Here is a 25,243-nt window from a genome sequence, read left to right as displayed (position 1 = left end):
AGAAATAACATGTTGCAATTCCCAGCACATCAAGAAAACAACTGTCAGAAGATAAATATATTTATTATAATGCATTATCAGATGATAAAGAGCATGCATTGAAGCAAGCTCTGTAAACATCAAACACATGCTGTTGTTTGTGGCGTCATTGATTTTAGGGCTTTTCAGTTGAAGCTTTTGTGTTAGTGTCTAATTGATTCTACTGAGGTCACTGACATGTTTTTATTACTTAGCTTTGGTCCAACAATGTTCTATTTTAATTCCCAATGTGCTGTCAAATATGCTCGTGTAGCATATGGCCAGACCTCCTGACATACTGTAAAAGGGTTAAAGGTCAAACCAAGGGAACAGGGAATCTGATTTACAGTAGAAGAGATCCTTTCTTGCTGAAGGTAAGTACTGCAGATACAGTGCGGACTGATAAATGCAGTTGAACTGCTGAAAAGATGGTTGTCTACTTGACTTCACTGTAAATCCAGTCTCACTGTCTCATGATCAAAGGTAAGACCATCATGAGGATATTTCCTCTGGTCTCTAAAACACGTCACACATCCCTCTCTCTGCCCTGCCACCACAAACAGAATAACAGTTTTAAAGGGTGACAGGTGATTCTTTAATGACCTTTTTTTTTCTTTTCATTTGTTTCTAGTAGACATGCATCCGAAATCCGAAATCTCATTAACACATTTAATGTTTAAATGTAACCAAACTGTTCTGAAGACCTACTTAAAAAAACACGTTTAGATGGTTAGTTCGGGGAGGTCCAATTTGTTGTGTGTAATGAAAAGCATGTCAGAAAACGGTCTTCACTGAAAAGCCACCTTGTGCAAGTCGTACGTGCACTGAGAACCGAAGCTGTGAAGTCTGCAACCACGAGTGACGCTTAGCAACAGCGCCCTCATGTGTCAAATATATTCATTACTGACAAGGTCAAATGTCTGTTATTGTTAGACGCATGATCACAATAACCGAACATGAACCAGCTCATTTATAACAATTACTGTAGCGTCGCTGACCGAGAAAGTGACTGACGATCACCATTTTTTTTTATTGTCGATCGAGAATACTTATACTTTATTATTAGTGGAATTTGTATCGAGAATGTGGACTTGAAGTTTGAAGTGTGTCAGTTGACTTTAAGCTTCAATTGATACAAATCGTTGTCTGTAAAATGAACTCATAAAGAGTCACAGGTTTGCATGTATATTTATTTCTTCTTTGAAGCGCGCAGTTGTGGACTACAAACTAGAAACTACAATTACACTCGGCCTCACTCCACTAGTGTTCCGTAGCTCTTCTGCGCATGCGTGACCTCCTCGCGCACGCTCACGTTGGTTGCCGTTGCTGCTAGCAGGTTCTCCGCTGCTCGTTTGCTGATCATGGCCGCTTCTAAGCCAGTCGAGCCACAGTCTGGTGCCGGACTACCCCGTTGGCAGCTGGCATTGCTTGTGGGGACCCCAATCGTTCTTGGGGTGGGAGCGGTTTACCTCTGGAATCGCAGCAGGACGAAGGGAAGGCGAGGCAAAGGCAACGGGGAAAGGAAAACTCCTGAAGGCAGTGCGAGCCCTGTCCAGGGCCCGGACAGTGCGGCCGGAGCCATCCAGGAGAACACGGTAACGCTCTTGCGCGAGCCTCACCTCACCGTCTACTTCACCAACGTTGGGCTTCAAACCGGAGCACGGAGATGAATTGCGAGTCGATTCTCGTGCTTTCATCGTTACGAAAGTAGACTCAAGGACACGGAACAGTCCTCTTGTGTGACAGCTACCTTCAGCGGAGCAAGGCCACCCGTGGATTAACCACGCTACTTTACAATCTGTTGATTTCGCACGACCACCCGGACATGCGGCCACTTGTAGAAATATGTCGTCATGAAGCGCAAAAGCGAAAGTTTGTAAGTGCCGGGGCGTGACTGGTAAGAACCAGCCCAGAGAAAAGTGGCTTGTCAAACCCAGACACAAACGGCGCCATGTGTCATATTTGAGTTCAACTGAACTGCGACAGCGCAATGCATTTATGCGCGCAGTAACTACTTTTTATCATTTGATTTTAGCACATAACATCATTCTGTATTTATTTAAAAGCACGTGTCAACGTGTCTTCCATTGATGTTGTTGCTAATCACAGGGCACTTGTGTAGGGGTGCCGGCTGCGTGCAGAACCTTTCTCCTGGTATCATTATTCACTGACATGGTGTGCCATCCGTGTTATCAGCTGAGCTATAGAAACACACTGCTGGTGTCCCCATGCTTTGTTGTCCAATCTGTAGCTCATTTATTTTGAGGCAAACATTTACAGAAGTTCAGAAGCACTTTGCATCCTGACCATATTCATGTGGCAGTTAAAAATTAAGTCAGGCAAGTAGCAAGTTTGTTGTTGTCTCATTGGAGTAAGCTGTTCTGTAAATACCAAGCAGCAACTAGTTGTAAGTGCCAACAAAAAAATGACAAAATACCTATAAAATTACTCCTATGACTTAGGAATTATATATTTTTTTCCCCGATACAAACCTGCTATCCCATGGTCTAAGCGAGCACGCTGAGACATAAGGAGCCAAAGGGGGACATTATGATATTTATTGACTTGGATGACAATAAAAGCTCCTCCTTCGTGTTTGCAGACAGCATGCGTGACTTTTGCTTAAGTTCTGGGAGAGTGACTGTGTTCTTGTCGATAAGCTATTACAATTTTCTTTTGGGATTTGAAAACACCCACCGCAATCCACTCCATGTTTTTGCAAGCTTTCTTAATTTTATCTCGTGCGATCTCACAAGATTTCTAGCTTGGAAGATCAGCTTCCAGATCGGTGGTGGGATAGATATATATCTTTACATGTGTCCTGTACTGTGTTGACATTATTGGTGGGCTGAAGTAATGATGTTCATGTTTAATGGTGAAATGATTGATATGTAGCAGTGGCAACCACAAATTGTTTGGTTGCACAACACCCACTAATTCAAATTTTGAAATCTGTCACCCTCAACATCAACGCACAAATTGTCATTGACTGTTGCTGGGACACATTGAATTTCCCCACTGTGCTACTAGTGGATAACATCTAATCTAAATGTCCATCATGTCCGAAAAGACGAGCCGTAATAAAATACACTCTGCCAACAAGAAGAGTGCAATTCAGACAAACAAGTAAACTTTAAAGCATAAAAAAATAAAGTAGTTTTGAATATATTCTAGGATAGGGATATATTCTAGGAATTGATCTCTCACCGATCATGATCTGCCGGTTTTCAGCTTGATTGGTGAATGCCAATGTCATTGTCATTGTTGTGATTGTCATTGCCAATCACAACAACTGATCACGTATGACAGCCGGCGCTCTGATGAAGCCCCGCTGGTTGTCATGCGTCTGCTCGCTGCTCACTCGACAGCAGCATGTCTGCTGTGAGGATCTTTCAATCTGTCATTTGAAGTTTGCATCCTCCACTACAGGTGCAACAAAATGCTGTGCAGGGAAGCGCATTAAAATTGAATACACCATTTAAATCACCAGCACTGGAAGGAGCACGGAGAGTTTTCCGGGCTCATGAAAGTGAGACCGCTGGTTCCTCAATAGCAGGCTGTTTTACTTTCATAAATGCAGTGCTCTCTGTCTCAGAGGCCAGTATGTCAATATTTTACGGACATAGGAAAGTCTCAAACCAAACTGCGATGTCTCACATCGAATTAAATGTTTTTCAGTTGTCCTTCTGACAGAATAGTTGTGCATTCAGCATTCAAGGTTTTTCTATTTTTTGCCATAATTGAAGAGGTATATGAAAATGTAAAAAAAAAATTAAAATGATTTGATGGTTCATTTTTGTCACACTATGTGGTCTCATAATTTTGATTACAAATTCATTGTCAATCCATGTGATCGGCATCAGTGATTTGTGGTCATAGGCACTCTGGCTGATCTGTATTGGTGATCCGCGGCAAAAATCCTGATCTGTGCATCCCTAATTTATTCGTATTAAACTGTTAGTAAAAGAATGTAAAACCCTGAGGTAATATTTGCTTTTTTCCTCTGTGTCTAGAGTCCCCTGGATCGGGCCCAGGGTGCCAAGAACAAAGGAAACAAGTACTTCAAGGCTGGCAAATATGAGAACGCCATCCAGTGCTACACAGAGGCCATTGCCCTTTGTCCCACAGAGCAGAAGTCCGACTTGTCAACTTTCTTTCAGAACCGAGCAGCAGCCTTTGAGCAACAGGTACTGCAATGTTACAATGTAGAACTATATATATATATATATATATATATATATATATATATATATATATTATTTCATGACTTATTTAAATTAAAAAGCACAAATATGTACAGATACTAACTAAACAGAAATAAACAGGAGAACTTTGCTGGACATGAGTGCTTTGATCAGACAGTGTTATCTGATACTATTTTTCACTGAAATTGACAGTTGGTATTAGCTCAACCACAAATAATAATCAAAAAGATGAATCTAAGGGGATAATAAATGGCAACACAATACTTGGATCTCAGGCAAATGGTAAATGCATTTTGTGTTTCTCATCATGTGAGGTATGTGAATTACCTCAAAATTGCTAAGGGGATCCCAAGTTATGCTGCACATATATCGTCACAACAACTGACGTATATGTTCGAGAACATAAACTAAGTCATATTTCCTGTGTAAAATCCCCAAATAAAAGATATCTACCTATCTAAAGACTGACAATGTTGATGGTGGTCTGATCTATGTTTCAGTCGAAATGGACTGAGGTTGTTCAGGACTGTTCCAAGGCTGTGGAACTAAACCCACGATACATCAAAGCTCTTTTCAGAAGAGCCAAAGCTCTAGAGAGACTAGACAACAAGAAAGAGTGTTTGGAAGGTGAGATTTATTTAGCTTGTTCCCTCGATTAATATGCCAACAGTTGTTGGTTCTCTCTGCTGACAATGCCGATTGTTCTGTTTCAATAGATGTCACAGCAGTTTGTATTCTGGAGGCCTTCCAAAACCAACAGAGCATGTTGTTGGCTGACAAGGTTCTGAAGCAGCTCGGGAAGGAGAAGGCCAAAGAGAAGTACAAGGTCATAACCATTTCTTTTGAGATTCTCGTTTCATTTGTCCTAAATCCTTGTTATGAAATGTATTGTTCCTTCCTCTGTAGAACCGGGAACCTATGATGCCATCCCCTCAGTTCATCAAGGCCTACTTTAGCTCTTTTACAGACGACATCATCTCGCAGCCTTTGCAGAAAGGCGAGAAGAAAGATGAAGACAAGGACAAGGAGGGTGAGACGGCAGAGGTCACTGAGAGGTCAGGATTTTTAGTGATTGTTTCTGCAAGAAATGTAATGTAAATTGTTTATCTTCACTTGAACATTGTAATGATTTGTTTAGTCCTGCTACCATGTAATATCTCACTGCATGCATTGCTTATTTTAGATGTACATCGCCATTAAATCCACCCCTTTTCCCTGACTTGCTTTTAGTTCAGGATACCTTAAGGCAAAGCAGTACATGGAGGAGGAAAACTACGACAAAATCATCAGTGAATGCACTAAGGAGATTGACTCCGAAGGCCGATACACAGCTGAAGCTCTGCTGCTGCGCGCCACCTTCTACCTGCTGATTGGCAAAGCTACGGCTGCTCAGCCGGATTTGGATAGAGTCATCAACATGCAGGGAGCTAACGTGAAGGTGTGACTTGATCTGAATTGAGAAAAGAAAGAACACTAGTGAATGTTTTAAATGGATGAGAATTTACTCTTGTGTGTTTGTTCACAGCTACGAGCCAATGCTCTCATCAAGCGTGGGAGCATGTACATGCAGCAGCAGCAGCCTCTGCTCTCCACACAAGACTTCAACATGGCAGCAGAGATAGACACAAAAAACCCTGATGTGTATCACCACCGCGGTCAGGTGAGGACCTTCAGTCAGGATGCCAGCAGTTGTTCGATCACAGCCTGTAGGTGGAACGGCTGTTGATCCTGATCACCAAAGTCTTATTGTTCTTTACTTCTGTCCTCAGCTGAAGATCCTGCTGGACCAGGTGGATGAGGCAGTGGGCGATTTTGATGAGTGTATCCTGCTCAGGCCAGATTCTGCTCTTGCTCAAGCACAGAAATGCTTTGCCCTTGTAAGTAAGAATATGACCTATAACATTTGGGTTGATTCAGGCTCCTGAAGAGTGTGAAGGCATCTGCTGAGATTCATGTGCCCCTGTGTTCTTCAGTACAGACAAGCATATACTGGAAATAACCCGTCACAAGTCCAGATTGCAATGGACGGCTTTGAAGACGTGATCAAAAGGTTCCCAAAATGTGCTGAGGGCTATGCTCTTTATGCTCAGGTTTGTAACTTTGATTCTGTCTGGCTTATTTGTTGTATTCTTCCTGCTATCTTTAATGAAAGCTGTAAAATTGTTACTCTAGGCTTTGACCGATCAGCAGCAGTTCGGAAAAGCCGACGAGATGTATGACAAGTGCATCGAGCTGGAACCAGATAATGCCACCACTTACGTCCACAAAGGGTAAAAGTCATTTTTCTACTCAAGCTCTGTTAATGTTTGACATGCACTGCATTTCCAAAACATACTTAAGTTCGACAGAGTGCTACAAGTGTTTATAGTGTCATAATAGTTTGAATGACCATACATATGGAAAATCGGTGTCAGTTCTGATCAATGTCTCTCTTTGGCTTTATGTTTCTTGGCAACATGTTGTCTTACTCTTCTTTCTGCTTTGGTCTCCTGCCCTCTTTTCCTGCGTCTCTGTCTTTCAAGCTCACTTTGGTTCTCCTATTTGGGTTGTCATTCGCTCATTCTGTCGCCCTTCTAACTTAAGAGCCTCCCCTAACACGCTTGCCTCATCCTTCTCCTACATAGCCCCCATGCACAGCAGCCAGTGGATCACTTGCACTATAAATTGATACCAGTTTTTATGGCTGTCAATTAAAGTTTTAATCAAAAGGGTTTTACCTTAAAGCATGCAAATTAACGTCTCATGATGTCAACATTGCACCTGCTGAGTTAACAAATGAGACCAGTTACATTGTAACAAGTTAGGGTTTTTTTCACTCTTCTACATACTTTAGGCCAAAATCATTTGCTGTATCAGTTAAAAAATATACCCTTTTAATACTGTATTTTCAAGATCATTGTCTGTGCCTAAATGAATGACATGAAGTTGGGGTTCTGTTCCTCACAGTTTACTACAGCTTCAGTGGAAACAAGACCTGGATCTCGGGCTGGATCTCATAAGTAAGGCAATTGAGATCGACAACAAGTGTGACTTTGCCTATGAGACGATGGGGACCATTGAAGTTCAGAGGTAAGTATAATAAATGTCAATGAATTGTCCACATGGATTGAACTTGCCTTGAAAATCCCTGTGCCATTTTGTTTTCCAGAGGCAACCTGGACAAGGCAATAGAAATGTTCAACAAGGCGATAAATCTAGCCAAGTCTGAGATGGAGATGGCACATTTGTACTCGTTATGTGACGCAGCATACGCCCAGACAGAGGTAGCAAGGAAGTACGGCCTGAAACCTCCAACGCTGTAACTGCACAACCAGTTGTTTGCCAACATCACTCTTCATTGCTGAACTTAAACTGTGTTAAACATGCGTCTGTCTGACTTTCGTTAATTTGTTCATACTGGAAACAAGTCATTAATATAAAAATGTGCCCAGTGTAAAATGTCAACCTGGGAGATTGGAGGTAAGACTTGAGTAAAGAAGGAATATACACATTTTCACTATCCGAGACTCTGATTATCATTTGGTTTACTGGTAGCAATGGGTGAATTCAGTGACAAACAGGACCTAAAGGATTGAGAATGAAAACAATAAAATAATTGCAAAGATATTTAAATCTGCTCGACCCAGTTTCAGACTACACTTCACTCTTCAGACAAAACTGTGAGAGCTGTATGGCTAAAACTTATGCAGTGTTGTTTCCTGCTAGATTCCATATTGTAGCCTGCAGTGTCATGTCTGAATGGAAGAATAAAACTTTTGTCAAATGTGTAATGTCTGTGATTGTCATGCTGGAATGTTGCCATGGGGAAGGACCTGCAAAGTTCGTTTGGAAACCTGTTTTGTATTTTATATCGGGATTGCCTGATTTTTTTTTTTTTCTGGTGCAGCATGTTCACTTTCTAAATATGTGTAAATGTGATGCTTGTTTGAACACTAGGAGAACCCCCGACCACCGAACAGGGATTTGAGTCTAGTGAACAGTGATCTCTTGTAGTGAGAGTAATATCGTGGAAGACATCTTTATGTGTCAAGGGGGCTTACATATAGCAAGGGATTCATTCTGTGAAAACATCTTCTATTTTGCTGTACAATGTTTTCATGCTTGTAGTTTTTTTTAATTGTTTTTCTTTAATCGGGGTCCTTCCAAATGATGTCCCAAGCCTTATTGTTCAAAACCTCCATGCAGCTCTGAGACCTTTGTATCTTTTGGTTCACCAACTGTTCAGACTCTTGTGCACCTCGATAAGTAACCTTGCCTCTCTTTCTATCTTTCTACATAATCAGGTATGACACTTTGCATATGTGATGACTCTTAAGAACCAAATTATACACTCAAGCTATGGCTGGTGAGGACATTTAAATCAAAAACATTTATAAATGGTTGTAATTTGAGAACTCAACTGACATTCTTTAACTATATACTGTACATGGTGACCAAAGTGAAAAAGTAAATACTAATAAAATTCTATTGCCTGGAAAGAATACCTTTCTCTGTACTTTTTTCTCCCCCTCCTACGATGTTATAGAGTTGTAATTGTCTTTAGTGTTTTTATGGAGGGAGAGTGAAGCCATGCTTGCTGTCGGGGGAAGAAATCGCATCACGTTCGCTAATCTCGCGATAACTCAGGGGTGTTGTCGGCGTGTGACGTGTCTCCGTCAATACAAAGATGTCGGATGAAGTGGAAGAAGCTTTTGGGGGCAGTTGGTGAGACGATTTGTTCTTCTATACTGACTGTCAAATATTTGCATTCTCCCTTTCAGACATTAGGAGTGAATTACTCACGAATCATAAGTCACGGTACCGTCTCTATCTCTCTGTTGAGTCTCAAACCAGATCGCTTCCTGTCGGCGGCTAGCTCGTATTCATTGTGTTTATGTTGCTTTTAAACGGACGGGGAATTAGATGCATGGCCAATGTAAAACATGACGAAACATAATCATGCCTGGACTCTTTATTTGCTGTCTCGGAGCACACATTTCGGAATGCCAGCAAACTCTGGTTTGTGATGTCAGTACATGGAATCGCCAGCTTGGTTAGCTCGAACAATCGCATTATATTCCGCTAATTTAATAAACTGTGTGCGTCACGTGATCCAGACAACACAGAGGTCATTGTTAAGCAGTTGACAAGAAACATGTGAAAGCTTCGCTGCAAATAATTGACCCAAATATTTAGCGGTAATTGATTGTAAAAGATATAGAACTCAGTGCGACCTCTCCATTTATGTGCTGCTCCTATCACACAAACGGTGATCGGTGTCTCCATTAGTAGGGGAAATCACAAAAGTTTTGACTGCCGTTTCTGAGTTGGTGAATTTATCTTATGCAAACGTTTTAAAATACTGTTAATGAATTGTTTTAATAAAATTTCGTCCCAGTTGTCTTGGCCATTCATGGTTTTTGAAACTACTGGACTGCCATAGTCTTCTGATGTGTATAAACAAGGTATTAAGAATCTCACCTACTGATTATACAACTCATATTTTAGGGACCAGGACCTTGCTGAGGCACTGGACTCCGGTGGCTCTGACATGGAGATGGAACGTGGTTTTACCCAGGCTGAGGATAATTCCCCTCAGCATAGAGCCAAGATGTGGAAGGTGAGAGGCCCGGTTAAAGCCGAGTGGAGTTTGTCTTTTTGCCGAAAATCTGGGCGCCTCTGGGCTCAGATATATTCATATCCGTGCTCATTCATGATATTTACCCTCTGTGGTTAGGTTGTCATGGCCGCTGCAGGATTAGTGATTGATTGAATGAGTGAATAAATTGTCTCAAGCTGAGGTAACCCAACTAGAAAGACCAGCATGGCTTACTACAATGAAGGTGTCTCCTGGAGACACACCCACTCTGTAAAATCCTTATGGCTGCAATGGTGGATGTTTAGTTTAATATGCGAATATGTAAACACCTGTGAAAAAAAATTACAAAGTTAAATCTGGTTCTCGTTTGCAGCATTTTTGACTTCAGGAAACCAACTTACTATATAATAGTACATTTTTCATATATTACTGATCATCGCGCGATAGAGCAATAACTGCGTGCAATAACAAACTCATCAAAGTGTAATTAATCATGTTCACATCCGGATGAGTGCCACTTTCTGTTATTATGTTCTTTTTACTGCTGCTACTTGTGTATATATTATTTATTAGTACCTACTTGTCGTTTTTTGCTTACGTTTCATTGTTTTTGATATATTCTCTTTTACTTTTTTGCACCAAGGAAATAGCGCTTTTCGTTGTACACTGTACAAGGACAATAAAGGCTATTCTATTCTATTCTAATGTAACTCTTAATGGAGGGTCTTCATTCAAGTGAATTTTCCTAATAAATGCGTTTGCATCTTTTTTAACAAACACAACTAACAGTGATAGCGTTTCATCAGGAATATTAAAACTTCTCTATCCCTTCCACCTCAGCAAGCACTGAAAATTCCAATAATCCCAGGGCTGTATTAAAATCTCATATGCCAAAAAGGTTCTGCGTGTGCCCTGTAGACCGTCCATCCAGCTGTGGTTAGATATTCTAGGAAGGAGATGTCGTGACATCACTTCCAGTTGACTCAGCAACTGCTCTTTCCACGCTGCCAATATACTGTACAGTGTTTTCATTCTTGTTGCCGATATGGGCTTTACAATGCCTCAGTTGTTCTTAGAACTTCTCCTCTGTGCGATCTTTTTGTCCCTGCGTAATCATTTGGCTATGTTTTTGCTGTCAGATCGCCCTGAATGTCTCTGGCAAAGGAGACAGTCTGGCATCATGGGATGGCATCCTGGATTTACCCGAACAAACACTCATTCACAACCGAACTCGACAGCTGATAGGTAGGTCTATGCCTGAATCTTTCACATGGGTTCAATGTCATCAAAAATGAAAAAGTGATTTGCTACTCGTCCTTGTCCCTAATGTGCTCTTCCTGTTCAGACCAACTGAATGTGTCAGAGGAAGAGAAGGCTGACATGGTGTCTGACGTGGAGTCAGTCATCACCTTCTACTGCAAGTCGCGCAATATTAGCTTCACCTCAGAGCCCAGCTGGCCGCACATTATTAAGCCACTTCTCGGTCTCCAACTCCATCGCAGCGACCTCTACAACTGCTTCTATGCTGTCATGAACAAATACATTCCTAGGTATGAGTTTTCTTCCCCGTAGCTTGATTCATTTCCTAAAACTCACGTTTTTCAATACATTTTTCAGAGACTGCGTGCCCAATGGCCGCCCCTTCCACCTGTACAGGCTGCTGCTGCAGTACCATGAGCCGGAACTCTGCTCATTTTTGGACACCAAAAAGATCACACCAGACTCCTATGCCATCAACTGGGTTTGTATTCTTCATACGTCTCTTAGTAGGTTCCAGAGCTTCATATAAAGGGTGTTCATAGTGTCGTTTGTCCTCAGCTTGGGAGTCTCTTCTCCAGTCACTGCCTCCCAGATGTCACTCAGAGTTTGTGGGACTCCTACCTACAACAGGCAGACCCTTTCCTTATCTTCTTCCTCATGCTCATCATCCTCGTCAACGCCAAGTAGGACCTTGCTCATAAAGTTGTTTGAATTCTGCTCCAGTTGTGTATGATTCTCACACCTGGCCATTGTCATAACAGAGAGACCATACTTTCACAAGAAGGAGACAGCAAGGAAGACATCATCAGTGAGTTTGTGTTCGGCACTCACCTTGCATTTCTGTTTATCATGATTTGTACATTTCTTTCTTTGTCTGTCTCTTATAGAAATGCTTGAAGCTTCTCCTTCGCTTTTGGAAGCTGAGGACATAGAAGACTTATTTTCTTTGGCCCAGTATTACCAGAGCAAGACTCCACTTTCCCTGAGAAAAGTAAAGTATTTCAATTGAGTTCCCAATCATTTACTATATATGAAGACTGTTTTAAGCAAGAGGGCGGATTGAATTCAATAACACTTCCCTTTTTTTAATCCAAACAGATCATGTGATATTCCCATTTCCTCCTACACATTGTTCTGTAATTTCTTACTCATCAATCCTGTCCTTTGCAGATGAACCAAAATCTTTTTGGGAGCAGCCTGGTGGCTCTGAAGGAAGAGGACATGGACTTGAGTCAAGCTTTGTGTCTGCCTGTGTCCGTGCCTGAGATTCTGCAGGCAAACCAGCTACAGCAGGTCAGGCTGCCTTTAGATTCCTTGTAAGCATCATGACTCATAAGTTGGAAGTTTGTATTGAAATGAATCGACTCCTCAGGATGGGGTTCGGTTCTTTGTGGTGGATTGTCGGCCTGCAGAGCAGTACAACGCAGGTCACTTGTCGACAGCCTTTCACTTGGACTCTGACCTGGTATGTGCACAGTGACTGTCATAAATGAAGCGCAGTGGTAACAATGTGATCAGGTCTTATATTGCATTATGCATCGAGTTTTAAATTATGGATCAGAAGAATTGTTTTTTTAAACTATAAAAAACAAAAATTCAGCAGTTCAAAAATGGAAACATGGAGAGAAGATTAATGTAGGGAGCACATTTGCAATGCTTACGTTAGCAATAGCTGAGACACTGGTGCAGCCCTATATTATTTAGTTAAGCTCCAGCTTGTATGATGAGAAACAGCTTTTTCTTGTGTATCCTGATGGTAACTTGCTAAATGACTGTACATTCAGTGTCCATTCGAAAAACTCTCATAAAGGATACTGTAAACAGTGCTACTAGTTTCCGTATAGCCTCTCAAGATTTACCTGTTTGGCAAAACTATAACTCAACTCAATTTAGTGTGTACTTGTATTATAATTATAATTGTATTTATAATTATAAGTGTATATTATAATTGTATTTTTTTTAATTCGACATGTCACTGAACCGTCCCTGTGATGGAATGAAACTTGTTTTACTTTTGCTCCAGATGCTCCAAAACCCATCTGAGTTTGCACTGTCAGTCAAGTCCTTGTTAGAAGCTCAGAAGCAATCTTTGGAGTCTGGCTCCATCGCCAGCGGAGAGCACCTGTGCTTCATGGGCAGTGGGAGGGAAGAGGAAGACATGTACATGAACATGGTGCTGGCCCACTTCCTGCAGGTAGGACTCAGTCGATCTGGACGGTGGTAATTGTAGTTGCTTTTGTATTCATGTTATCTTGTTCTTTTGCTGCAGAAAAACAAAGAATATGTCAGCATTGCTAAGGGGGGTTTTATGGGTAAGTGTGAAGGTCTAATTCATCATCTTAAAACAGTGTGATGCCAGCAATATCGCTTGTTTGCAGCACTTCAACAACACCTGGTTGACATGAATGTGGAGGGCCTAGATTCATCATACGTCCACTGGATTGTCAGCACGTCAGGATCCCTCAGCAGCCTCAGTTCCATGGATGTATGAGGCTCGCAAACTGCAATATCAGCTGCCAGTTAATTCTGATTCTCACAGTGCTTTGTTTTTGATGATCCAGGGCGACTCGCTGAGCAGCCCCAGCGACGGAAAAGGAGTGAAGTCTTTGGTGAACAAGATGACATTTGCTCTCAAGTCCAAGTCGGTCAACGTGAAGGAGAAGATGATCAGCTTCATTGAGAACACTTCCACCCCTGTAGACAGGTGAGGAACATTAGGGAATTGACATGAAATTTGCTCAGAACAAGGCCTCAGAAATGACTGTAGATAGATAACATGAATCATACTGAATGTTATTTGAGGAACAGGTCCGGCATTTTGATAGCCACAACATGATTTTTTTTCTGACTATTCAAATCATTGTATAAGTTGATTTTCCACCAAACCATGGGAAGTTTTCTAAAATCTTAACACATTCATCTGAGATTATAGTTATAAAGTCCATCACATTCATGATAATATTCAGCATCAAATAGCTTCAGATTTTTTTTTTGAGCTGTTTTGGGTTACTTTAAAGCTAATTTATTTCCCACAATACACTGCAACAGTGATTGGCTCTCGATGGTTAGCATTATCAGTGGCTGAAGTTTGAGAGAGTGTAATAAGTATTATTCTCCCGTGTCTTTGTGTTGTCTGTTTTGATTGTCTCTGACTGATTTTGACACTTTTAACTCAAAGTAATGAGTCGTGGGGTAACTTTGCCACTTGTCCGATGATGTAGTTGGTCCTTGTTTTTAAAGCTCTTCTCCTCATCCCTTATTCCACGCTAGAATATCTTTCACTCTGCCGTGGCCTGAGAAAGTGGTTCCTGATCGGTAAGAGCTGTAATGTTGAAACCTTCGTCACTAGCATGTCCACTGGATGTAGTCCTGCACCAGCGTCCAGGACCGTAGAAGACATTAACGCATGCTTTTAGCTGCTCACTTTACTCCATGTTTCAGGCCCGACACTGCCGGGCTTGATAAATCTGTCGTCATGCTTCCACTAACAACATCCGACACTGCCGCTGCAGAGCTTGCACCACTTCAGCTGCTGCAGCCTCTAAGTGGTTATTGATCCAGTTCTCAACTATTACAGCAGCTTGCTGCTTTCTAAACCACTGACAGGGGCGAACCTCACTGCTTGGAGATGCTCATTGTAGGTGTCAACTCATTCATCTACCTGTGTGATGATAGCCAGGGCTATGTCCAAAACTGGAATCCATCCGTGAATTGATTCAAAATATATTCCTGGCTATCATGTCTATCCTTTGAATCATCAATAATAAAATGGCTAGTTTAACTTCTGTCCCTCAGCTGTAGCAGTCGGTTGCTTAAATGTTCTTTTCTATCCTACAGCTTGGACGTCTACATTCATCTCTACTGTTTCATCCTCGACATTTTCGAATGCACTACGTTGTACTAATGATTTCTGTCTCCAGACACGTGAGCAGCAGTGACCGCGTGGGCAAGCCATACAGGGGTGTGAAGCCGGTATTCAGTATTGGTGATGAAGAGGAGTATGATACAGGTGTGCCTTCGCTAGCCTCTTTATAAACATTGGTGTTTCTGTCAGTGTACTCTTATTATTATGATTGTAACATTTTATTTTCATTCCACTTTTTTCTTGTCCCCATGCTGACCATACCACATATCTGATTCTTTAAATAATATTCAAAACATTAACAGTTGAAATGACAAACTTTTGTAAAATGTTAACAGACATGCGTTAACGAAAAACAGTATGAAATTCTCTAGCTTTCTCTCCCTCAAAGCTTAACTTAAATAAATACACTCATGAACGTCAACTGCCGCAATTTCACTTCTGAAAAGAAAATGTCCCCCGAGTTCCAGTCCTTAAAGCCACAAATGAAACCTTCAGATCACAAGTGTCTAACCGGTCCTCGAAGGGCCACAATGGACGCAGGCTTTTGTTCCAAATAAGCAAGAGGACGCCTTCTCACCAATCAGGTTTCTGAAGGCTGTCAGTCGGGGGCTGTTTGTTTCAGCTGACACCTCATTGGTTGAGCTGTTTGTGCTTGCAGGGTTGGAACATGAACCTGCAGGCCCCTTTTGTGTAACCGAGGAAGCCGCCACAACTTGCTGTGCAGTCATAATCCATAGACAATAAACAACAAGTTTAGGAAAGGAAGCTTTTTTCTGTACAGTAGTTACAAGACGCAAGCTTCAAGGCAGACAAGGCAGTTTCCCTGCTGCTCCCAGGCTTCCAACACTGTGACCTCTGCATTCTTTCAAATCAAGATGTGTTGTTTTATATTAATAACGTGTGTTGCCAACTGCTATAAATAATTGTAATCCAAGTCAGACATGAAGATCAAATACTCCTGCCATGACATTGTCTTGTATGATCTCCTCCAGTGACTCAGATTGTAATGTTCTCTAATGCCTTCCGTAGATGAGATTGACAGCTCGTCCATGTCAGACGACGACAGGAAGGAGATTGTCAACATTCAGACCTGGATAACCAAACCAGATGTCAAGCACCACATTCCATGTAATGAGGTGAAAGAAACTGGCCACATGTTTCAGAGGTGAGTAATGTTAAATGCTGGTGGTTCAAATGAGATGTTTCATCTGAGAGAGCAAGATCATTTCTTATCATAAGAAGACTGATGTTTCAGTGATGCTTGTCTGGATGTAACAGTAAAAGAACTATAGAGGAAGACAAGATATGAGCTGTTTTTTTTTTTTTTGTTCCAGCCACTTGTTGATCACAGCCACTCACATGTACTGTTTGCGAGAGATTGCCTCCAGAAAAGGCTTCGCCTACATCCAGTCCAGACAGGCGCTGAGCTCTGTGGTGAAGATCACGTCAAAGAAGAAGCATCCAGAGCTCATTACCTTCAAGTTTGGCAGCAACAACTCAGCCGGTGTGGAGATCTCAGCAGTTGAACGGTATTTCACTCAAAACTGAGACTGACAATTTTGTGTCTTTGGTTTTACATTTAATGATCATCACGATGTGAGTCCTATTCAATACTTCAAGTGTTGTTTGAAATTAGAAATGCTTCCATAATTCCTTATAAAGTTGTTGCTTGCAAATTTGCTGGTTTATTCTCCGTCCTCCTCTGATGTTCTGCTCGGTTTCTCCTCTCAGTTATTTGATACCCAACGCTGGCGACGCCACTAAAGTCATCAAACAGCAGATCATGAAAGTGCTGGATGCTCTGGAGACCTCCTAGAAGCCCACGTGCTGACCCAGTGACACAAAAACTTTTGAGAGTCTGCCAAGAGCGGATGCCGCCGCCGTTTTCTGGACTGTTGATTGTCAAGACCGTTCTGGACAAGGGAGCTGTTGACTTCAGAAACTGCCACTGCCTGGATGTCTCCTGGGTGCTCATCTGACGGGGTAGTCCCACTACCCCTTTTACATGAACCTGCTGTGTGTATTTTTGTTTGGAACATCTTCACAGTGCAAGTCCTCTGGCCTTAACGTAGCGTTGTACATTTTACACAACCGACCATTTCCTTTGAGCAGAGCGGATCTTTTCTAACCAAATCAAAAAGTTTCTCTACACTCGTCTAGAATCAGGAAGTCAGCGCAGAAGTCAGGTTTCCTTTCAAATTAAGCAGACCGCCTTAAATTTGGGGATTATAAATATGTAAATATTATATACTACTCTCTATTAGCACAGGCGTTGTTTTGAAATCCTATTCTCAATATGCAGTTGGTAAATGGTCTTCTGTTTAATTCTTCTTATTTCTACAGTTAGATTACTGTTTCTGTAAGATTATTTATTTTTGCTTTTACACTTTAACCAGACTCCAACTTGGAGCCATGCGATGTAGAAGTGATTAGCTCCAGCAGTCATTGACTAAACTGTCCACAGTGAAGCCGTAACAGCATAGATGTAATATCAAAAATTCATATCACGTATTTCATTCAGAGTTAGCATTGTGCCTTTATTTTGTTTTTTGGCCCGTATCATACGTCTACTGCTTGAACCTAATGTTTGGAGCTGTCTGCGCACATCTGGGATTTTTAGGACTTCTACGGTAGAGAAATGTTGACGGTTCAAACTGACTTTTAGTTTGGAGAGTTATTTTTTATTTACTAGAGAAAGTCTAACAAAAAATGCCCCATGGTTGATAAGACGGCTCAAGTTCAGTTCCCATGACACTGTCAAGGCCTTCCTGTCTTTGGTTTCCACAGTTCTGATGGCAGAGCATCACTGGACGGATTTCACCACTAGTCAAATTGAATTTCAATTTGCACTTTACTGTTCTGCAGTTGTTTATCTTCATTTCTGTCTGTTTTTAATAAATTGAAATTATTATGGACTGCACATGTGGATACATGGTTGTTAGTGTATGCTCTAGCTTTCCATCATCTACCTCCAGTACAGAGCTCAGCAGGTGGCACTGACAGTATAAAAATGTTGCGAGGTTTCATTGAAATGGTCGTCGTGAGCAAAATATTTCAGTGCAGAAACTGTCATCTACTGGACTCCTGAAACGAGGACACTGTTTCATGAAGTCACATCAACCCACCACTACACACAACACTACACATTCTTCACACCCAAATGTTCTCCAGCCAGAGTGGAGATCTGCTCTCTGCCTGGTCTTTGGTCCACTTCAGTGGAAGAATTATTCCATTCATTTCATTCTGTTATTTCTGTAGCAAAGTGGCTCTAATATTTCTTCCTGACTGATCTATGAGCTTCCTAATAGACACCTCGCTGAGGAAACATGCCACTGATTCTCCTGTCTGGGATCTTATCTTGTAATTCATGTTCCGCTAACTCATCAATATTATGGGTGAATTTGTTTTCTTGTTCTGTTGAGGTTTTCATTAGTTCCTTGCAGAGAACCATGACCTCAGATAGTTGGATGTAGACCATCTGCCACTCATCTTTGTGATTTTTTTTTTTTTTCAAATGCTCCTGTCAAGAATTATTCAAGTCAAATTTAAATTCATGGAGAAATCTCAACCTTATTACTGGATGAGTGGGGCAAACATATGATGGAAAAAAATACTCGCGGATGTATATAGAAAAATTAATAAAAATTATTTAATTTATGTAATTGAGAAGGAACAATTCACACGTTTGCTTGGTACTTTGAAAACATGTCACTGCGTATATAATTGACGGATATAATCCATGCCATATTAATATGCAATATTCTGTTACGGGTGTTTGCAAACGCTCCCACTCATGTTTTTCTGTGCGAATTTTTAACGGAGAGGACCGTGACGGCTCCTTCCGCTTTGATTTCATAATAAAGTTCCCGCCACGTAAAGTCATACGTTACTCGTTTAAATTATCCTGGAGAATAAAATCTCACGCCATCATACTACAATTGATTGATATTATTTAATTTTCGTGAATGTATTTTTTCCATTTTCAAATTAAATTGCAACCGCTCTTAAAAGGAAATGGCTTATTCTGGAAATAGCGTTCTACTATCACGTGATTTGTATTTGCCCGGAGTCTGCTTGCGTTGTACACATGTCTGTGCTGAAGAAAGCAATGTCCAGTAAGTACCGTCTTCTCCGTTCACATGTTATGGGGTTTAACTCAATGGGGAGCTACAGAGGGTTGTTTGTTTCTGCAGCAAAGCTTCCACTCTCGGTTAGAAAACATGGTTGTTGTGCTGTCCGCCAGAGTTCCGTCTGGCTGTGGTCCAGTTGCAGGTGACTGGAGTCAAGGCGGACAACCTGGTCAGAGCCCGGAGGCTGGTGAAGGAGGCGGCGAGTCAGGGCAGCCAGGTGGTGCTCCTGCCGGTGAGAGACTGACGGCTCTTAACACACGGTGGCGCTGTCCATTTACATAAATCAGCTCATCTTGCGAACAGAACAGTAAAGGGGTCACACACAATTTCTTCTTTTTTTCTCTATATCCTCCGAACTTGTCGAATGTGTGCAGGAGTGCTTCAACTCCCCCTATGGCACCAGCTTCTTCCCTCAATATGCCGAGAGGATTCCTGGAGAGTCCACGCAGATGTTATCAGAAGCAGCCAAGGAACATCAGGTGTATTTAGTCGGAGGTAAGTTTAAGAACCTTTGGTCACATTTACTCATTACACACAGGGATACTGCGTGAGCCGACTTTGACCTGGTAAAGTATAATCCGGGTCACTGAAGCGTCTGTCAACAAACACTTGCTGTTGTGTGTCTGCTGCTCTGCCACACACGAACTAGACTACTGCTCCCTCAGGACGGTTTGGTCCTGTAACTGATTCACCACCGTGGTGCTCTGGTTTAATCTTATGAAATGTGTTGGTCATCCTTTTATTTACCGCAGCTGTGCCTCACTAATGTTGTGTATGTTGCGGCCTGTTTGACAGGTTCCATCCCCGAGGAGGACGGTGGGAAGCTGTACAACAGCTGCACTGTGTTTGGACCGGATGGTGAGCTGCTGGTGAAACACAGGAAGGTGAGATGCACGTGCTCCACCTCGATGGCTTTTCAGGAACCAACGCTCTTCAATCTTCTTCCAGGTTCACCTCTTTGACATCAACGTGCCAGGCAAAATCTGCTTTCAGGAGTCGGAGACGCTGTCTCCGGGCAACAGCCTGTCCATATTTGAAACACGTAAGTGGCCTCTTGGCTTCTGATGGAGCCCCTCGATCACCAAGTTGTTCTTTGGTGGCTGCCCTACAGCCTTCTGTAAAGTGGGGGTGGGGATCTGCTACGACATGAGGTTCGCAGAGCTGGCCCAGCTCTACAGCAGGAGAGGTGAGCAGCTGCACAGGTGTGTGAGGAAGTAGAAGAGGAGGAGGAGGTGCTAATGTTTCGCTCTGGATGCCAGGGTGTCATCTTCTGGTCTATCCCGGAGCCTTCAACATGACCACAGGTCCAGCTCACTGGGAGCTGCTTCAGAGAGGCAGGTCAGTCTGGGAGATCACATGCTCAGCTCACATCGCCAGTGAGAAAGGTAGACGCATTGGAGACATGAACGCAAAATGAAAAGCCTCTTTCTTCTGTCTTTGAACTCATCTCCACAGGGCCCTGGACAACCAGGTGTATGTGGCCACGGCTTCCCCGGCCAGAGATGAGACCGCCTCTTATGTGGCCTGGGGTCACAGCACCGTGGTCAGCCCCTGGTAATACCAGCTGCATCGGTGACTTCAATGTCAATAGATAATGATCAAATAGATGAGTCACAGCATACAAACAATTGAAATCAACCACAGAATGAAGTAGGGATGACAACAAGATGCTGACCAGGAAGTTCAAAGGTCATCCCTATTTCTGTATGCCTTTCAGACAAACACCAAATATTTTTGATACACTTGTTTGTATGCAGTTTTTAGCAGTATGCTGATTCATTCAGAGTCGCATATAAACTGAGCAGGCATGGCTAAGCAACGAGTGGCCGTTTTAGAAAGCAGTTTTTCTCCATCATATAGACTTTTATATCCAGAAAAAGAAAAGAATTTGACCTGGAAAACATGTCCGGGCTTCCACATGTTGACGTCATGCACGGTTTGTGCGTCATTTACAGGTTCTTGAACCCACGGATAGCAGAGGTAGAACAGCAGGCAGTCAGTGAGTCGAGTCATCCTCCACCATAGAGATGGTGGGTTCAGGATTGAGACCGTTTCACCGTGTAAGGCTGTACGCACTGGGGGTAAGATTACTTGTGGAAAGGGATGTAGGTCAGGTCATGATGTCAAAGTAACATCCGGATCTTTCTGACACAATAAGCATCAGAATGTGGCTGAATGAACAAGTGAACTATTCATTCCCAAAAAGTAACCTTTCTTCTCTACTGGCCAAACATGTCAGAGCCGCTCTACAACACACCCTGTGTTTGTTACAGTTCATTTGTTTAATTTGAAATGTGTGTGTTCACGCCACGAGTCAGAACAGTTAAACAGCACTCTGTTCATGTTTGGTCACATAATATACGACATCACCCTCTGAGGATGATTTTCAGCCATGGTTTTGGCAAGTGAGAACACCCTGAAGGCTTTTGAAGAGAACATTTGTACCTTTCTCTCTTTGCTCCAGGGGAGAAGTCATCTCGAAAGCAGGAGCTGAGGAGGCGGTGATTTACGCAGATATTGGTGAGTCAGTCAACAAATATCAACAGCAACAACGAACCAGGTTAAGGTGAAGATCTGAAGCTCAGCTGTCTAATGGTGTCTCTCAATGTGGAGGCTGTTGAGAGTCAAGTGTCACTGGTTAGAATCTTAGCCACCGCGCTCCTAACTCTGCTGTTATCTGATCCCAGATCTGCAGTATCTATCAGAGATTCGGCAGCAGATTCCCATCACAGCTCAGCGCCGGGACGACATCTACACAGTGACGACTGTTCAGGACACATCCTGATGAAGACCACACAAGACGAAATGGAGAACTTTATTTCGTAGAAAATAGGTGTGAATGCATTGTAAACCAGGTCCAGTTCTATCACCTTCATCTCAAAGATAAAAAAATGAATCTTTGGACACCTCTTTTAACTGTGGCAGTTATGAGATTGTCAAGTTTAACGGATTAAGTGGCTGTTTGAAATTATACTAAAATGTAAATTGTAAAAATAATTGTACTAAACAATCAAAATAAAGACCTTTATACTTGTTTATCCATCTGGAGATTTTAAAAAATCCTCCAAATCCCAGTCAAACATTTTGCACATGGCGGAACAGAAATGTGAGAAGTTGAGAGCCCAAGTGCCACAGCAGGGAATTTCCTTGTGTTGAACTGCTCAGTGAAGCATCCTGATGCCATGTGACTCGGCTGAAAGTGTCCTCGGTCAGGATTTAAACATCAGTCTCTTTGGGCTCCGATTTGAGCTCATCTGTCTCATCCATGTACAGATGACGCCACCTGCGTCCTTCAAGAGAGATGCATCAGTGAGGAAACTCAAGTACTTTACATAGTACATAGTACTGCGAATATAGGCAGCTGTCAACAAGAGAGTCAAATCTTGGATTGTGTTTGAGTGTTGTCATAAGGGATTCACTTTCCCTAGCTGTCATTATTGTTGCAGTTATATCCAGAATTTTGCTGAAGATTTTGAGTGCTGGTAAAACTTTCATTATTCTTGAGAAGGTTTTTATAATAAACCTGGATGACTACTGAAATTACTACTACTGAAACAAAACTAGACCTGGAGCCAATGGTTTTATCTTGTCACTTTTAGGCTGGAACTTTCAACTATATTTACTAGATGGCTGCATGTAGAGAAGTTTATACATTCAAGGTTAGTGGACCAAGTTGACATTCAGTATTCCAAATAAAGCCAGCTTGACAACAGCGTGCACGTGACTTGCATGAACTTTCCACAGCCATCGCAGCAACTTAATAGAACACCAGCTAATGCTTGTGCCAACCTAAACTATAACTCTGAGGAAAAACCCAGTAGTGAACAACCTGTGCCTGCCAGTCATGAGAGAAGGGATGGTGCTTGAAGTTCCTTTCAGGAAAGAGCAATTTGGTGACAACTACTGAGGAATGGTTCTCTATTATCATGTGATGATGAAACATTCTTCTTTGTTTATCTGTTTGTTGTGGTGCCAAGTCCTCAATCCTGCTTCATTGGCAGCAGAAGTGTCAGGATCTGAGCTACAAAAAAAGTTTTTTTTCTCTTTACAGCAAGAAATCCTGTTAAAAAGTGCATTTATAATGAAAATAATCTAATTTTAGCATATTAACGTTGACTATTACTATGGGGAAGAAACATATAAAAAAGAAAATAAAGACAAAGTTCAATTTTGAATTCAAAGAGTAATGAGAGATTTCGTTTTATAGCCGCATCTGGCCCAGCAGCCGGACTATGTCCCCATCTGAACCTGATGAGGCATTCACTGACCATCTGGCCGTACAAACAGCAGCACCAAACTGATCTCCCGAGCACAGGAAACGCATGGGAAAGTCTGAGAAACGCGTTTATCTAAGGCTGCCACAAGTTAAAGAGGGAGCGGTTTGTTTTCTACGACACATCCTGCAGGACTCAGGAGGAGATCTGATTATCTCAGAGTTCCTTCAGATGTCTCCATGTCCTGCAGCAAGTGTGAATATTGACAGACTGTCAACACATCTTCTGTGACAAGAACACGCTCCAAATCTGAGGACAAATATTCACATACCTCGGTGAAGATGACTCTCCTGGTACTCCAGCTTCTTCCTCTTACTCACTCGGTCCAGGTGGATCTGATAGGCCACACCCACAGCCACCATCACGCCGACCACCACACAGAGAGCCGTGCTGAAGATCCACATGGCCTCTGACGCTCTGCTCACCACCGGACTGATTTTCACCCCGTCTGAGAGGATAGTAGCGGAGATTGCGTGAGAGTGTCCGGACCCCTGGAGGTCCACTGAGTTGGACTCACAGCTGGTGGCTGTCATGGTCTCGTTCAGCGCTTCATTTCCTATGGTGCAGGAGACATTGGACTGCATGGAGATGTTGAGCGTGAGATGGCTGGTGACGTTGTATAGGTGGGAGTCTGGAAGGGTCATGACAATGGTCTCCACTGAGTCTTCAGGGGGCTTCAGGCTGTCATCGATGAGCCAGGACACAGAGGGTTCAGGGAAACCACCAGAGGAGCGACAGGAGAAGACCACCTCCCCACCCGGGACTACTGATGCTCTTCTCATCAGCTGAGGTCCACTGAAACTTGCTGCCGGTCAAGAGAAAGAAACAGTCCAGCAGTGTTGGAGAGAATCAAACATTCTTCATGATATTTTGAACATTGCGCTGACCTGCCATTCGAACACACACTGAACACACTAGCACAGTGATGTTGTGTGTGTGTATGAACAGCCCATAAGTTGTGTTGTGTTCTGTTGGATCAGTATGGAGCAGCTCCAGAGAGAAGTTTCCAGTCCGTGGAGCATCAGCTGCCATGGTGACCGAGGGCTTCCTCCACAGATCCACACGTTTGTCCACCTGCCACACCGACCGCAGCACCACCTCACTGTCCCTCTTCCACTCCATTGAGAAATTCCCAAATGCTCTCTGGTAAAAGCAGGGAAGCTGGAGCCTCTGCCCGACTACACCCTGCTCACACTTCTCTGTGGAAGAGCACCCGTCAGTAACACGTGTGGTTTTGTTCCTTAAAAAAAAAAGTTTTCTTGAGCCTACTCACCCAGACAAGCGCATAGTGTTGAGGAGCACAGCAGCAACCCGCTGACCCGCAGGGCCACCAGCAGAGCCAGGCGACGCATGTACAGGTGTGTTGAGAAAACCAAATCCTTCACATGGAATTATGGGTTCAAATCCATTTCTCTCACCAAAGACTAACGCCTACACCAGGTTTCGCTGTAGCAGAGGAATTCAGTGTCCGTCATGTCATGACCTGTTTCATACCTGCTCCGTCTGACCCCCCCATTGGTCCAGGTGAGTGGAAGCGGCAGTAGCAGACAGGGGAATATGAGCACACACCAATTCGTCCGTCCAGTTTCTACCAACAGTGGCTTTTCAAGGCCATGAGAACCTTGAGATGCTGGTCTGACTAGTCTGACTTCTTTTAGCAGGTAAACACCCACACCAGTTGATCACGTGACCGCCGAGGCGGGGTCGCCTTCGCTTCCAAACTGGATCGAGACCGAAACTTGTCAAAATATCACATGCATGAATATAGTTGTGCATCTTTAAACAATATACACGACTAAGCAGATAAATTACCAATGGGTTCATTGATGTGTACAGAATTGTTGCAATAACTTTCAAATAAAAAAATACAGTTCGTCTTACAGTATGACTTTCCACGACAAGTTCGTGAAACA

At 42.6% G+C, this 25,243-nt stretch overlaps 4 protein-coding genes across 7 annotated transcripts; 3 read left to right on the top strand and 1 right to left on the bottom strand.

Moving 5' to 3' along the window:
* Nucleotides 1-1,336: 1,336 nt before the first annotated feature.
* On the top strand, nt 1,337-8,693 carry tomm70a (translocase of outer mitochondrial membrane 70 homolog A (S. cerevisiae)). Its single transcript, XM_053876258.1, has 12 exons — nt 1,337-1,613; nt 4,032-4,205; nt 4,724-4,850; nt 4,940-5,049; nt 5,130-5,278; nt 5,454-5,661; nt 5,749-5,883; nt 5,993-6,100; nt 6,197-6,313; nt 6,396-6,493; nt 7,170-7,292; nt 7,372-8,693. The coding sequence occupies exons 1-12, from the start codon at nt 1,380-1,382 to the stop codon at nt 7,523-7,525; spliced, it is 1,737 nt and encodes a 578-aa protein (XP_053732233.1). The 5' UTR covers nt 1,337-1,379; the 3' UTR covers nt 7,526-8,693.
* A 162-nt stretch (nt 8,694-8,855) lies between these two features.
* tbc1d23 (TBC1 domain family, member 23) lies at nt 8,856-17,862 on the top strand. Of its 2 annotated transcripts, XM_053873509.1 has the most exons (19): nt 8,856-8,927; nt 9,711-9,822; nt 10,941-11,046; nt 11,147-11,351; nt 11,419-11,542; nt 11,620-11,744; nt 11,823-11,869; nt 11,949-12,052; nt 12,232-12,354; nt 12,434-12,526; nt 13,085-13,255; nt 13,331-13,373; nt 13,440-13,546; nt 13,623-13,765; nt 14,332-14,376; nt 14,982-15,070; nt 15,956-16,091; nt 16,261-16,455; nt 16,658-17,862. In XM_053873509.1, the coding sequence occupies exons 1-19, from the start codon at nt 8,890-8,892 to the stop codon at nt 16,740-16,742; spliced, it is 2,091 nt and encodes a 696-aa protein (XP_053729484.1). In that variant the 5' UTR covers nt 8,856-8,889; the 3' UTR covers nt 16,743-17,862. The 2 variants fall into 2 exon arrangements, with proteins under 2 accessions (XP_053729484.1, XP_053729490.1); XM_053873515.1 differs by lacking the exon at nt 14,332-14,376 and having other exon boundaries at nt 16,658-17,861.
* A 1,118-nt stretch (nt 17,863-18,980) lies between these two features.
* On the top strand, nt 18,981-22,094 carry nit2 (nitrilase family, member 2). Of its 3 annotated transcripts, XR_008412629.1 has the most exons (11): nt 18,981-19,041; nt 19,170-19,288; nt 19,431-19,551; nt 19,852-19,940; nt 20,005-20,098; nt 20,168-20,242; nt 20,316-20,394; nt 20,512-20,610; nt 21,012-21,137; nt 21,521-21,576; nt 21,744-21,829. XR_008412629.1 is itself a non-coding variant. In XM_053844637.1 (10 exons), the coding sequence occupies exons 1-10, from the start codon at nt 19,014-19,016 to the stop codon at nt 21,839-21,841; spliced, it is 858 nt and encodes a 285-aa protein (XP_053700612.1). In that variant the 5' UTR covers nt 18,981-19,013; the 3' UTR covers nt 21,842-22,094. The 3 variants fall into 3 exon arrangements, 1 of the variants encoding a protein (XP_053700612.1); XR_008412628.1 differs by having other exon boundaries at nt 21,012-21,576; nt 21,744-21,845; XM_053844637.1 differs by lacking the exon at nt 21,012-21,137 and having other exon boundaries at nt 21,744-22,094.
* Nucleotides 21,871-25,234, bottom strand: LOC128747075 (ICOS ligand-like). The gene is made up of 5 exons (XM_053844627.1): nt 24,604-25,234; nt 24,218-24,529; nt 23,848-24,135; nt 23,602-23,778; nt 21,871-22,346 (listed from the first exon to the last, which is right to left on the bottom strand). The coding sequence occupies exons 1-5, from the start codon at nt 24,680-24,682 to the stop codon at nt 22,273-22,275; spliced, it is 930 nt and encodes a 309-aa protein (XP_053700602.1). The 5' UTR covers nt 24,683-25,234; the 3' UTR covers nt 21,871-22,272.
* Between the last annotated feature and the right edge of the window lie 9 nt (nt 25,235-25,243).

Source organism: Synchiropus splendidus, chromosome 1 (genome assembly GCF_027744825.2).
Source record: "Synchiropus splendidus isolate RoL2022-P1 chromosome 1, RoL_Sspl_1.0, whole genome shotgun sequence".
Lineage (NCBI taxonomy): Eukaryota > Metazoa > Chordata > Actinopteri > Syngnathiformes > Callionymidae > Synchiropus > Synchiropus splendidus.
Note: the sequence above shows the minus strand (reverse complement) of the source record. Positions and strands in the feature narration are given on the sequence as shown.

Excerpts from the sequence above, each read along its gene's own strand:
- nit2 (XM_053844637.1), top strand. The coding sequence starts at position 19,014 with ATGTCTGTGCTGAAGAAAGCAATGTCCA. Across the intron at positions 20,243-20,315 it reads CCAGCTCTACAGCAGGAGAG|GGTGTCATCTTCTGGTCTAT; the intron begins GTGAGCAGCTGC and ends TCTGGATGCCAG. Across the intron at positions 21,577-21,743 it reads GGTGATTTACGCAGATATTG|ATCTGCAGTATCTATCAGAG; the intron begins GTGAGTCAGTCA and ends ATCTGATCCCAG.
- tomm70a (XM_053876258.1), top strand. The coding sequence starts at position 1,380 with ATGGCCGCTTCTAAGCCAGTCGAGCCACAGTCTGGTGCCGGACTACCC. Across the intron at positions 1,614-4,031 it reads GAGCCATCCAGGAGAACACG|AGTCCCCTGGATCGGGCCCA; the intron begins GTAACGCTCTTG and ends CTCTGTGTCTAG. Across the intron at positions 6,494-7,169 it reads ACCACTTACGTCCACAAAGG|TTTACTACAGCTTCAGTGGA; the intron begins GTAAAAGTCATT and ends TGTTCCTCACAG.
- tbc1d23 (XM_053873509.1), top strand. The coding sequence starts at position 8,890 with ATGTCGGATGAAGTGGAAGAAGCTTTTGGGGGCAGTTG. Across the intron at positions 11,870-11,948 it reads CAGCAAGGAAGACATCATCA|AAATGCTTGAAGCTTCTCCT; the intron begins GTGAGTTTGTGT and ends TGTCTCTTATAG. Across the intron at positions 12,355-12,433 it reads AGGCAAACCAGCTACAGCAG|GATGGGGTTCGGTTCTTTGT; the intron begins GTCAGGCTGCCT and ends TCGACTCCTCAG.
- LOC128747075 (XM_053844627.1), bottom strand. The coding sequence starts at position 24,682 with ATGCGTCGCCTGGCTCTGCTGGTGGCCCTGCGGGTCAGCGGGTTGCTG. Across the intron at positions 23,779-23,847 it reads GACCATGACAGCCACCAGCT|ACGGGGTGAAAATCAGTCCG; the intron begins GTGAGTCCAACT and ends CTATCCTCTCAG. Across the intron at positions 22,347-23,601 it reads GGAGAGTCATCTTCACCGAG|GACGCAGGTGGCGTCATCTG; the intron begins GTATGTGAATAT and ends TCTCTCTTGAAG.